The sequence below is a fragment of the Macrobrachium nipponense genome, chromosome 28, assembly GCF_015104395.2.
Source record: "Macrobrachium nipponense isolate FS-2020 chromosome 28, ASM1510439v2, whole genome shotgun sequence".
Taxonomy (NCBI): Eukaryota; Metazoa; Arthropoda; class Malacostraca; order Decapoda; family Palaemonidae; genus Macrobrachium; species Macrobrachium nipponense.
Window position 1 is genome coordinate 70,324,164 of NC_087217.1, and position 13,594 is coordinate 70,337,757.

Genomic DNA, 13,594 nt, shown 5'->3' on the forward strand with positions numbered 1-13,594 from the left:
AGCTGCTGTGGTATTACGGTGAATTGTTTAGGTTGGGTCAAAACATAAATCATGTTTGTTTCTACTAAATTTACATAACTGTGTAGCAGTTCTTACTGTAGCAGTGTGCATGGGAGTCTGCTATATAAGCTAAGTTGGCTGGAGCTACTGGGATTTTTTTTAAGTTTCTACTTGAATGTACTGAAGATACTGAACACAGATTGCATGTCTTATTATTTTTGTAGTAGAATCCTATAAATTTTTATTCTTTAATTCATAATGAATATTTATATGGCTCTTGTTATGTAAGTGGGAAATTATTTCATGTCACAATTGTAGGAAGCATTCTCACATTACTATAAAAATTAATACTGAACCTGAAGGATTCATGTTTCTGTGAAGAGAAAAAAATTTTGCCAGAAACAAAGTGATTTTAACCCACAAGTAAAGTATATCTAACTAGTTAATGTCATAAATAATTATTATTCCGTAAATATACGAATTAAATTTTAAAAGTATTTTCTTTAAGTTCTTATCTTTGACAATTTTTAAAAGGAAAGTTTTGAACCAATGGTCCAGAGGTTAGGACAGTGTCAGATGAAGATCTACATAATTTTTGCTAATAAAACTTTGGATGGACTTATTAGACGATGTTTAGAAATTTTTTCATATTAGTGAGTATCATCCTGTTGATAGGACATGTAAAACCATTCAGTTGCGTATTTTATAAATTATATTTACAAATCCGTTATGTGCTGTTTTCACAGTGTAATATTTCTTTGCAAATAGCATTACGTGGACCCCCCGTATTCGCGTTCTCCGGATTCGCGGACTCACATTCGCAGATTTCTCTCGGGAAACGTTTCTTTCCCCGCATTATTCGCGGAAAATTCGCGCATTCGCTGTATTTTTATATGAGAAATATCCACAAATTCTTGTTTTTATGATCAATTTCATCATAAAATGAACTTTTTTGTGATAAAACTATTAAAAAACCAGTATGAAAATTTTTAGTGGTTTTTCTTAAGTTTTAACTAACAAAATAGGCTGTTTTTAGCGCTTTTTATAGGGGTTCCAAACATTCGCGAATTCTAACTACAGTAACCTCCCCGTTAACGCAGTTCTGTTAACACGATTTCGATCTTACACGAGTTCAAAATCATACAGAAAAATTCTGCTAACACATAATATTCGATGTTACACGATTTGAATTTTCCGCTGAGAGCAAGAGCGCGGGAGGTGTGGCAAGACTCTGACTCACCCACCTTTCCCGCGCTCTCTCTCTCTTGCCTGCTGGCTCAGTGTAAGCCAGCCCTCTCAGTTAGAAGAGCCCAATATATTCTAGCATTGGTTAACATAATAGTGCGTACTTTACTACAGGTAGTCGTCTACTTACGACGGCATTAGGTTCTGGCAGAGCTGTCGTAAATTGTCTTTCAGCATATTGAGTAAATTGAATCATGTGCTGTCTTTTTATCCTTTTTACCATATTCAAAACACGTGCGTGTACATGTACGTATTTGTTCGTTTGCATTTTCATTGACAACTTACTAGCCTACATATACATTTTATATCATCCCAAAAATGTGCATATATAGTACCTATTATTACGTTTAGCATATGAAATCTTATCATGCTCGAACTCCTTGATTAATACTTACTTTTATTACTGTATTTAACATTTTTATTGCAGGCATTCAGACCATCTGTCTGGTCTGTTTACATTTTCTTATCTGCCATTTGCATTGACAATCGGCTACACGTATTATATACATACTTTTATTTATTTATAGGTTTGAATTAAATGCATAATTTGTTATATATTTGATTTATTTGCAAACAGAAATACAAAATGAATTAACTAAAATACGAATCTTACTATTTTCGAGCAAAATTTTACTTCTGAAAATATAAAACAAAACATCGTCTGCTGTTTTCTCTAGCGACCGTTTGTACTGTTGCCAACACGTCTATGTACGTACGTAGTAATACACAAAGTTTTATTTAACAGTATGTAAATTATTTTTTCTTTATAAATTTCAGGCAAACTACAGTAATACATAGATAGAATTGATTTACAGTACAGAAAAAACATGAACATACAGAAAAAATAAAAATTACGAAACATTTGAAATTTGAAAAAAAACAAAAAAAGAAATTAATTGTCTGCTGGTGGATGGCTGGGGATCGTCCGGGTCATCCGATTCCGTGGTAGTACTACTGGTAGTGGGGACAGGGGTAGACTGAGATGTTGGTTTAAACATAAACATGCTTAGTTTTGTTTGAATGGTCCGTTTTTTCTTCTCTTCATAAATTTCTCGGAGATGAGCGCGCTGACGGTAGCGGGAAAAAACTATCGTACGCGCGCTCGACGTATTTTAGCCAATATAAAATTAAATATTATTGTATATTATTATACGTATTGTCGTAGCTGTCGTAAAGTCGGTCTGTCATAAGTTGCATAGTTCGTAAGTAGACGACTACCTGTATATAAAAATATAAATAAATAAAGTGGTTTTTTTTCTGGCAAAATCCCAAAAATAATAGATTAAGTTTCCCATTGCCCTGGAATGTTAACCCCCTTATTTCCATTATTTCTATGGAGAAATACTTCCCCTGTTAACACGAATTCGGCTACACGACATCTCCAGGAACGTAACCCTCGTGTTAACGGGGAGGTTACTGTATTCACAGGGGTCTGGTACGCATCCCCCGCGAATAGGGGGGGGTTGGGAACACTGTAAACCCAATATTACATGTCACTGTAGAGGCGGTTTAAATTTTTTCTTGGTTTTCCAAGTTGACTGAATTACTGAAGTGGTATAAATTTCTCAGCGATAAAATCCGTAGCAAGGATTTATTTACAGTGTCAACAGTTTAGTGATAAATATTTGGAACATGAAATTAATTGGTGGTAAATGTAGTGGAGCTATTCTGTATGGGAAGAAAGTGTAGATGCCCTCAACTCAAACTTGGTAGGTGCTGAAATGTAAGCTGAAAGCTAAATAACATGGGACAAGGGGATAGTGACAAAAACCTATTAGTACAATAGCTTACATATCTTTGATTGGTCTTGAAATTTTATTGAGGTGCAAGTCTTTGGATAGGATTGGAATTTTGCTTGATTATTCACTCAGTTCAGCTTTTTCTTTTTAGCATGCTACTTTTTTGGCTTGAGTTGATTTGTCTTCTAAAGTTGCTCTCTGGGAGGGATTGCAGTTATAGCTAATGTTGCAGTGTAATAAGATGTGATGAGGGTTAGTTAAAAGGAAAAGGACACAGGAAGGATAGAGTATCCTTTTGAAGACTATTGGTACTGTTTTATTGTCAGTTGTGATGTGAGTGCAAGTGAATGAGAAACGGGAAAGAAAATATAAAAATTAAGGTTCCAGTCAAGTAGTTTATTAGGCTAATTGAAGTGACTAAACAATATTTTTCTGTTTATATGACATTTTTCCTAGAAACCTCTTCATAACCAGCATTGATATCAAGATGATTGAATTTATTTTTCATATTTTAATTGCAGATAGGAATTTACTGGCACAGATGAATTATCTTGCAACATGTGAACTAATTCATCACCTGTAATATCTAATAGAATTTGACACTTCCGCACTTAATATTTTGGAAATTACCCCAGCCCCATGTGGAAAGATCAGAATACTAATATCCAAACCCTATGTTTGAGTACTCACCAGAGCTCCATACCAAATGGAGATCAAATTAATATACCAGGACATGAGACCAACAACATCAAATTGCTGGTTCAGGAGTGTCACTTATAAAGCTGAAAATGAGCTAGCTTAAGGAGCATAAACACCTGTTTAACTACCTCTTTTGTCTTGTGGTTTTACATACCATTCGTTGAGTCACTTTGGTTAAATGAAATTTCCTCAGGCATCATGATTGTGTGGTGATAATCTCTTCATACAATTGTGATAATTGCAGAATATAAAATTGCATAATCTGCAAAATGTGTGATTTTTTTTTTTATATTATGATTAATATTTTGGTGGGAATGCAGTACAAAACGTTTTGTGACATCTTGTAACGTAGTACTTGTAACCATGTTGTTATCCTAGAAATTTCATTATAATTATCCAACTACTATTTTCAGGTACATGGAGGAAGATCGAGATCTTGAAGCAGTAATGTTACGTAAAGGCCTTCAACTCTCTCCACTTAGACGGGAAACTGGTGTTTAAAAGTTTTTCTGAGGTTTTGTTAATATGTAAAGGTGCTTCAATGACCTGATCAGCTATGCAGGATATTCAGCAAAAGAATATCTTTGTAAACATAAACTTACTAAACCATAGAACTCAAGTTTTCTTTTAAGCATTCATTCTACTCTGAAATCGTTACGTTCATCACACATTACCCGGTACTTCCAGGATCAAATGTAATAAATTTATGTTACACTATTTTAATAATTTAGCTATACAGTACCTAAACCTTGCGAATTACTGAGCAGCTGTTGAAAATTGTTAAAGTGAATAAATACAATTTTTCATAATTTGTATATATTTTAGGCATAAACTTAGTTTTAATTTTGACTTGAGGAATGAAATTTGGCGTCATCATTGAAATGCAAGTATACTGGAAAAAGTTTAGAAGACTGTTTTAACCATTAAGGTGATTTATTACATTGTGCTAGGAAATTTACTCCCCTAGTAAAAAAAAAAACCAAAAAGTGCCTTTATTTATATTATATTCTAAACAAACAATTATTGTAAAATGAAAATTTTTTCGATTTAAATAGATGCATCAAACTTTCTACACCAATACACTTGATACTTTTGGTAGTGTTTTACTTCAACTTTCTTTTGCTTTTTACGAGCTTTCTTCATGATTAATAAATGTACAGTATAGTATCATACTTTTATATTTCCTTGCTAAAAGTACTGATGCCTTGTTGTGGTATGTACTTTTGCTTTATAACTGTTTCAAGAAGATTGTTATTTATTGTATTTAATTCCTGGTTATGTATCAGCTCATTTTGAATGTGTGTAGATGTACAGTATATTGAAAGTGAGCACTGAATCCATTTGGATGGATGAAATTCATACTTTCATACTTCTACTTTTGAAAGGTAGCTTTAATTCATGCATTTGTATATATATCAACTTTCGTAAAATCCATTTTGCATGAAAATGCCATGTATTTGACAGAAATGTATAGTAGACCCCTAGCAGTCGTGTCATGGGAGAAAGAAAGGAGACATTTTAAACCGTAGGTTGTTTTTTAATACTAGGCCTCTGAGGTTTTGAAGTCATATCCATTGGTGATAACATTAAAGTAAATGAGTTTTGTTTTATATTTTGACCAGAATAATCTTGAATAGTGTGTGTGAAAAAAGTTATTAATTAGAATGAGTGTCAGGTATAAAGTGAAGTCAGAAAAATATTTTAGTTTGTTTACTTATACCTGTATTTAATGTTCTGATCTTGTAATTCAGATTGGTGATGTAAATTAATATAAGTTTTTCATCTAATTTATACATGTTTTTCTACATATTTCATTGTATTGTGTACAGTTAGATAAATATTGGCTAGTTTCATACTGTATTATTTACCATGGTGCTCATAGTAATTGAAATTTTAAAATGCTTGTTTTATTAACCTTCTGGGAAACTCAAAGTCTTTCTTATACACATTTGGTTTCACTAGTAAAAATTTACCATATATAATTTTTGTCATGGTGAGTGATCTGTCTGTCAGCTTCAATATCCTAATTTGCACAAACAGCAAGTAAATTTAATGCATGTAGAGTAACATTGCAAAAAATATTAGGAATAAAATTTTTCTTGACAGGCACAAATCAACAATCCTAGGTCTATGGCATGTAGGCTGAATAACTAACCAATATGACAAATTTTCAGTTGGGGATATTATGAGAATAATTGTGCAAATTGTGATACAAGCATGAAACTTGGCACAGATTGTTTAACCTATACTTTGCAAAATTCGTGTCCTGGCCATAACAAAACTTTGTTCCGATGCCGTATACTTATCAAGAACTACTTACCAAGAACTACTTTCTTAGAAGAATCCTGGATGTCAATCTGGTACTGACCAGAAAAAACTGGTTATTCCCTCCTGACCCACAGCCAGGTATGCCCCAGGGTCGAAGATCACGACCTCCAGTCCTTTCCTGGTCACTGTAGCGTTAACACGCTCCAGCTCATCATCCGTTAACGGCCCATTTCCCTTTGTCTTTCCCTGTGTGTGGTCTTTCAGTGCTTATGGAAGCTTTGCCGCAACAGCATTGCCAGGTCCTAGGGCAGGCCTGCGGGTCCTTCCTTTTACCTTTCAAGATCGATCCACACTTTGTGTAACAAGTGTCGGGGTTGCCCTTGTTCGTGGGCAAGCAACATTTGTGTTTTTTTTTTTTTTGAGTGCGCCATGTGGTCAGATCATCAATGGGATCTGGCCTCTACCAAGTGCAAGAAGAAACCTTGTTCTCTGGCCAAGAAGGATTCCTCGGGGGTTCCGCAGAGTAGGAGCACGAGCCGTGGCCCAGGAGGTCCTTCACCATCACCTGCTCTCTCTCAGGATTCCCCGGCGGAGCGTCAGGAGTGTTCCCCCCCATCCCCTCCCAGTGAGGGGACCTAGGCGAGTCTGTTGCCGGGTCCCCGCAAATGGCGGGACCCAAGAAGTCTGTTGTGGTGAGAGATGTACTGGCGGACAGTTCATCTTTTTTGGAGTGCTGGGCTCATAGGGCCTGTGGACACGCTGGTTGCGGCACTACGCACCTCCAAGAGCTTGCCGCCGAGTGCGCCACTCGGTTCCCCCGGGATCCCCTTGGGACTCTCCTCCTCCTCCTCCTCCATTCCCCCAGCCACCTACCCTGGAGGTAGGGGATCTGCCAGGTAGCTGAAGGATTCTTTGGGTGTTCCCCCGCCCTCCCTGGTTCAGGCATCTCCCCCACATGCCGGGTAGGTCCCCCCTAAGAGAGGAGGCGTTTCCATTTTGGGGCCCCTCCTTCCCCTGTACTGGGACGGAGGTCATACTAGCAGAGGGAGCTCCTGGAGGAGACCCTCCCCGTTCGCTCTCACTTGGGTCACGACCGTCTGCTCCTCCCGCTCACCCAAGGTCAGGTGCCGCCACAGAAGAGACGAGGAGACGCAGCTCATCGGAAGGGAGATCGTCTTCAGGTGGTTCCTCCTACAGATCTTTGAGGAGATGCAATCGTTCCAGGAGGAGTTGAGGTCATTCTTTCTCCTCCTCCCCGGATCGTTAGGTCCAGATCTCACCATCATAGCCATACGCATATCGCCTGCGAACCTCCCGGTCCCCGAGGTCAGTTCCCGTGCGCGCCAATCCCTTGATGTCCCCCGAGTGGTGGGGCCTTGCCTCCTCCCTGGGGTGTCCCCCTGCGGCTCCGGTGGCCCCAACAGCCTCGGCTCCTGCCGACCAGGCTCCTTCCTGTTCAGGACCTCCACTCCCACCCACCATCTTGCTTGGTGAGACGTTCCCATGCGCAGTCTGATTAATCAACATATATCGCAAGTTTAACTTACGTCTAGAATTTGAGAAATATCTAGAAGTGTTCGTGAACTATCGGTCATAAGATTAGTGTGAAAATAGTAGGATAAAGCATCTACTAAGTTAGTTTATCAAGCGAAATACTGTAAATCAGAACAAGATGGCAGTAAGTTCCAACTGTGGCAAAAACTGGCGAAATTTAGCTTGTTTGGCAGATTCGCAATAAGATTAGGTAGCAGGAAGGGAACTGGCATTTCTCATCTATGAGATCAGCAACAGTCCTAACCAAAAAGATATACAAAAAGCATTCATAGATATATTAGAAAGATATAACCCTTCAAACTGGAACAAATCAACAGAATCATCTTGAAAATAATTGAAGTTCCAAATAAATCCAACCCGTGGTGGTCAGAACTCGTAAAGAAAATATACATAAACCAACATATTCCAACAAAGAAAATGAATAAGGTGAACATTGTGAATATCCTAATTGATGCATTAGGAAAAAGAATGCCAAGAGCATACAAACTGTGTAAGATGTGGTATAGCATAGTTAATCCACAAAACCTGATCAGAAAATGTTTCTGCATGCAACATTCCGACCCATCCACAATGTGCTGAGGTAATGCAAGATATGAGAAAAGATACCAGAATATTTTTCTCAACATGTCTATCATGGATAGACAATGTTATTAAATCAAGATTGAATGTACAAATAGTTTGAGGATGAAGAGGAAGAGGAAGAAGAAGAAGAGGAAAACGGAAGAGAAGTAAACAATGAAATGACAGAAAAAAATAAGGAAAAGAACAAGAATAAAAAGTATGGATGGAGAGAGACTCATTGATACTATATATGAGGCAATGAAGCAGCATACTGCGAAGAAATAAATTACGATATGACTATACAAAAGAAAATCGCGAAGAGGCTCTACCCAGATCTACACAATGACGGGAAAGAGGAAAAAAAAAAGACAAAGTCCAACCTTTTGAAAAGAGGGAATTGCAGATTTGGAGAAGATGTTACTACAAACATCCTAAGGTATGTCACAACTATGAAAAATAATGGTAAATGTGTATACCTAGACAGCTATGAGGATGATTGCAGAGATCTATATCCAAAAATATGCAAAAACCTAAAAGAACGGAAAAAAGTATGTAAGTTCGACAAAAAATGTAAATATATGCACCCTGTAGCCATGAATCAAAAATCAAATAAACAATCAAGTAATAAAATCCAAAATAAGAAAGAAACAAATAAAGAGAGAATAAAGAATCCAGGTAAAAGAAAAACCAAGCCATCAATGCGGTATGCAGTGATGTCCGCAAAAAATTTCAAAGCCTCAGCTCCAAGATACAACTCAAGAGATAAGAACTGTATTTATGATGCAAGAGGATATTGCAGATACGGAGAAAATTGCAGATTCAGACACAAAATAAATAATTATGATGAAGGAAGCTCAAATATTATGGAAAAGTTGGATTTTTTAATGTCAGAATTTCTGGAAATGAAAAAAAGAACAACATACCAGAACAGGAAGAGACATGGGAAAATCCTTACCTTATTACCCATATTAAATGAAGGAAGGAGAAAACACGCAAACCATCATATGTGATAATGCGCAGGGTTTATTTACGAGTACTCAAAAAGGAAAAATAGAAGTACTTAGAAGAACTAACCCAAATTGAAAAAGAAAATAGATATAATGAATATAGTGAAACTGGTATTCCCAAGAGGACTGAATGATGATCATAATCAAAAGGGTTCCAAACTTATAGATCAGATAGAAAAAATAGGAATCAAGGAAGGAACCACAATATATGGGAAAGACAAAAAAACAAGGAAAAATATAAGATATATAGTAACTCAGAATGTAACTAATAGCGGTAGAATTTGAATCTGAAAAATTAATGAACATAGTAATATATATACCTCCTAATACTAAAGAGTTTGACTAAAGGCCTGTCCACACGACCGGGCCTGATCGGCGGACCTCCCCTCTAACGGGCACACTTAACGGGCAAACCGTCAAATTGCCCGATAGGTCTTGTAGCAAAATCACCATGGTGGTGCCCGATAGCTAGAGCTTCGACCCTGGCAGACGTACGTTAACCATATACATTTCTTTTACTGAGCCATTCTTTGCACGATATTCTCTTCTTTTTCTTCTTTTTCATCACACACAAAGAAATTATCATGCTACACAATATCTTCTTTTCGGTAGGCACCATGTTTATCGTACCGCACTGAACACACTACTGGCATCATCGGTTACGCCCACCTCCCTCCATCGCCTCACCTGTGTGGACAACATTCACGGGTAAGTCTGCCTTTGAATTTGCCCGTCAACCCCGGAGACTTCAACTTTCCTTTCGTAGACTGGAAAGAACGAATAGGAGATTGTGGTTGTACTTATACATATAAAAAAGAGAGTAATAGTAGTGCAGAAGATAAGAGGCAATTCGAAAAGCTATTAGATATGCTACTAGAATACAACATTCAACAAATAAATTACCTGCCAACAAGAAAGGAAAATACTTTAGACCTAGTATTGTGAACGAGATGAATTATGTTAAAGAAATAATAGTTTATGATGCGAGTATTTCAGACCATAATGTCATAGAATTAACAGCCCATTCCAAAGCAAGTGAAAACAGAGATAAGCAAGAAATGAAAAAGTGAAAAGGATATGGAAAATACAACTTCTACAGTAAAAATATAAAATGGTCAGAAATAAATGAAGAATTAAACAAAGATTGGGATAACATTTTCGTAGTGATGACATAAGGGTAAATATGGAGATATTTTATAAAATATTACAGAAAATAGTGGATAAATATATACCGAAGAAGACAAGTAAACATCAGTCATGCATACCAAGAGACAGAAGGATCTTGTTCCAGAAAATCAGAAAGTGGAAAAAAGGTCTTGCAAAAGAAAATAATGCATGGAAAGTTATAGAACTAAAAAGTAAGATAGAAAATGCAGAACAAAAGATTACACAATCAAAAAGAAAATGAAAAATGGGACTTGGAAGGAAAAACCGTATTAAATATCAAGCAAAACCCCAAACTATTTACTCATACGCGAAAAAGATGAATAAAAGAAGAATACAAATAGTAAGGGACGAAAATAGTGAATATTTAGCTGACATAGATAATAATGAAGCTGATGTTGTGCAGGCTATTAATGAAATTAAAAATGGAGTTGTAGCAGGGCCTGATGGAGTTCCTGCTATTTTGTTAAAGAAAGTAGTTCCATTCTATCGCAAAGCCCAACTTGCAATATTATTAAGACAAAGTGTGAGTACAGGCATGATTTATGATGAGCACAAATTAGCATATATTACCCCTACATTCAAAAGTGGATCAAGACTAGAGGCAAGTAATTATAGGCCTGTAAGTCTAACATCACATATGAAAGGGTAATGAAGAAAAATATTATGAAACATTTAATAAAAAATAATCTGTTTAATATAGGGACAACATGGTTTCGTACCCGGACAAAGTACACAAACCCAACTGTTAGTCCACCGTGAGAACATATACAAAAATATGAAAAGCAAAAATGAAACACATGTGGTTTATCTAGACTTTGCAAAAGATTTTGACAAGGTAGACCATAATATATTAGCGAAGAAAATTAGAAAACATAATATAGTTGATAACACAACAGAAAAGTTATTGCAAATGATGAGAAATCGGATGAAGCTAAGGTAATTTCCGGTGTGCCACAAGGTACGGTGTTAGCTGCATTACTGTTTGTTATTATGATTGCAGACATAGACAGTAATGTTAAGGACTCGGTAGTGAATAGTTTCGCCGATGACACAAGAATAAGTAGAGAACTTACTTGTGATGAAGATAGGAATGCGCTACAATGAGACCTTAACAAAGTATATGATTGGGCAGAGGTAAATAGGATGGTATTTAACTCTGATAAATTTGAGTCATAAACTATGGGAGACAGAGAAGGAAAGCTATATGCATATAGGGACCTAATTATGAGCAAATCACAAATAAGAAGCATTAAAGACCTTGGGTGTGATGATGAATAGGACATGTTATGGCAACGATCAAATAGCAATTCTATGGCAAAATGTAAAGCAAAAATGGGGAATGTTGTTATTGCACTTCAAAACAAGAAAAGCTGAGCACTGATTATGCTTTATAAACATATGTTCGTAGTCCACTTGAATATTGCAATATGATATGGTACCTACCCACACTATCAAAAGGATATTGCACAAATAGAGAGTGTACAAAGGTCCTTTACAGCTAGAATAGAGAGTGTACAAAGGTCCTTTACAGCTAGAATAGAGAGTGTACAAAGGTCCTTTACAGCTAGAATAAAGAAGTTTAAGGACCCTTGACTACCAGGGGAAAGACTACAAATCCTTAAAAATTATATAGTCTAGAAAGAGAAGAGAACGGCTTTACATGATAATTCAGGCATGGAAACAGATAGAAGGAATAGCTAAAAACATCATGGAGCTAAAAATATCAGAAAGAGCAAGCAGATGTAGATTAATAGTTCCCAAAACTATACCAGGAAAAATAAGGAAAGCACACAGGACATTAATCCACTATGTCACCGCATTGATAAGCAGCGTCTATTCAATGCGTTGCCAGCTCATCTGAGGCATATAACAGGAGTAGTGTAGATGTGTTTTAAGAAATAAGTTCAACAAATATCTAAACTGCATCCAAGACCATCCAAGATTGGAAGAAAGAAAAAATATACGGAGATGTACTAGCAACTCTCTGGTAGACATTAGAGGTGCCTACACTGAGAGGACCTGGGGCAACCCAAACAAGATGTATGGTCTGTAAGGTTTGTAAGGCCACACAGGAGGAGCGCTCCGCTCCAGTGGCCCCCCCTCAGTGGTGTTCCCCCTTCTTCCAGGAGGTGGCCCATGGTGGCTCCTCCGGTTCAGGCGGGCCCTTCACCCCTGGGGGCGCCACAGCTAGAAGTAGAATGCGCTGGTTTTGGTCCAGCAGCCCACTCCTACCCGGCCATCCGTAACAAGAGAAGATTGGAGGAAGGACCCTCCTTATGGCTCAACAGCCTGTAGAAACTCCCTGGAGGCTAAGGGGCCACGGACGAATGCTCGGCATTCCGTAGGGTGCTCGGGCTGATCCAGCTGCAGAACGGTTAGGCAGAACCCCCTGCCCCCTCCACGACTCCAGGAGGCTCTTGGCAGTATACCGCGTTTTTGGGGGGAAGGTGGAAGTCCAACCTCCCCTATCCCTCGCCAGACCCCTCTAACTCAGCCGAGGCCCTGGCACAGTGTAAGGAAGTGGCAGGATCCAAGAACTCCCTGATAAGCCCTGGGTTTGCTGAAGCTCCTCCCAGCTGCCAAAACCAGGCAGAGGAAGCTGTTACGTGCCAGGGGGCATGTACCTCACCCTGAAGACAGTTGAAGGCCCCCCTCACAGCCCTCTTGCCAGGCTGTTTGTGAGATAAATTATTGACGGGCCCTGTTGCGTTCACCCAACAGGAGGCCATGGCTATGGAGTCCACAGCGTGGACCTCCATTCACGTTGCGTTGTGGTTGGACCACTGGACGGGTGAGGTCACCAGCTTTGCGACAGAACACGACCTGCAGGATGAGAATGAGTTGGCTGCCTTCAAGGAGTTGGTAATGTCAGGGAGCAAGTCCCTGGGCTTCCTGACCACCCAGCTTCTGACCCAGTGGACGAACTGGGTCCTGAGACGAAGAGACGCAGTTCTTGCTCGCCTCCCAAAGGCCTTCCAGGACAGGGAGGCGAAGGCTATCCAGAACACTCCAGTGTCGGGCGAATCCCTTTTCCCCGGATCACTTGGTAGAGGAAGCCATCGAACGTTGGGGTTAGGCCAACCAGGACTCTGTCGTCTACAGGACATCATCCTCGGGCAGGCAACCAGTCAGTGCCAAGACGTAGCTTGGATGCACAGAAGCCAAGAGAAGGACCCAGACTGGGGGTGTAGGTACCCTTGCAGGTATGTCAGAACCTTCTGCAGGAGGCTGGGGCCATCAGAGAACTCAGCCATCCTCCAGGAATGCTAAAGCCCCCTCCTCTGCTTTTAGAGCTAGATCCATGCCCTCTCACCGAGGGAAGGGCAGCTGCTTCCCCAGGAGGAAGTAGGAGGC

General features: G+C 38.7%; 2 protein-coding genes across 2 annotated transcripts in view; one reads left to right on the forward strand and one right to left on the reverse strand.

The window, feature by feature from the left end:
• Positions 1-4,287, forward strand: part of LOC135201867 (protein-methionine sulfoxide oxidase mical3b-like) — a 40,637-nt gene extending 36,350 nt beyond the window's left edge. Inside the window, exon 5 of the mRNA XM_064231169.1 lies at positions 4,097-4,287. Coding sequence (XP_064087239.1) covers positions 4,097-4,184 — 88 coding nt within the window. The 3' untranslated portion in view covers positions 4,185-4,287. The remainder of the gene's footprint in view (positions 1-4,096) is intronic.
• Positions 1-13,594, reverse strand: part of LOC135201228 (F-actin-monooxygenase Mical-like) — a 323,794-nt gene that overhangs the window by 75,457 nt on the left and 234,743 nt on the right.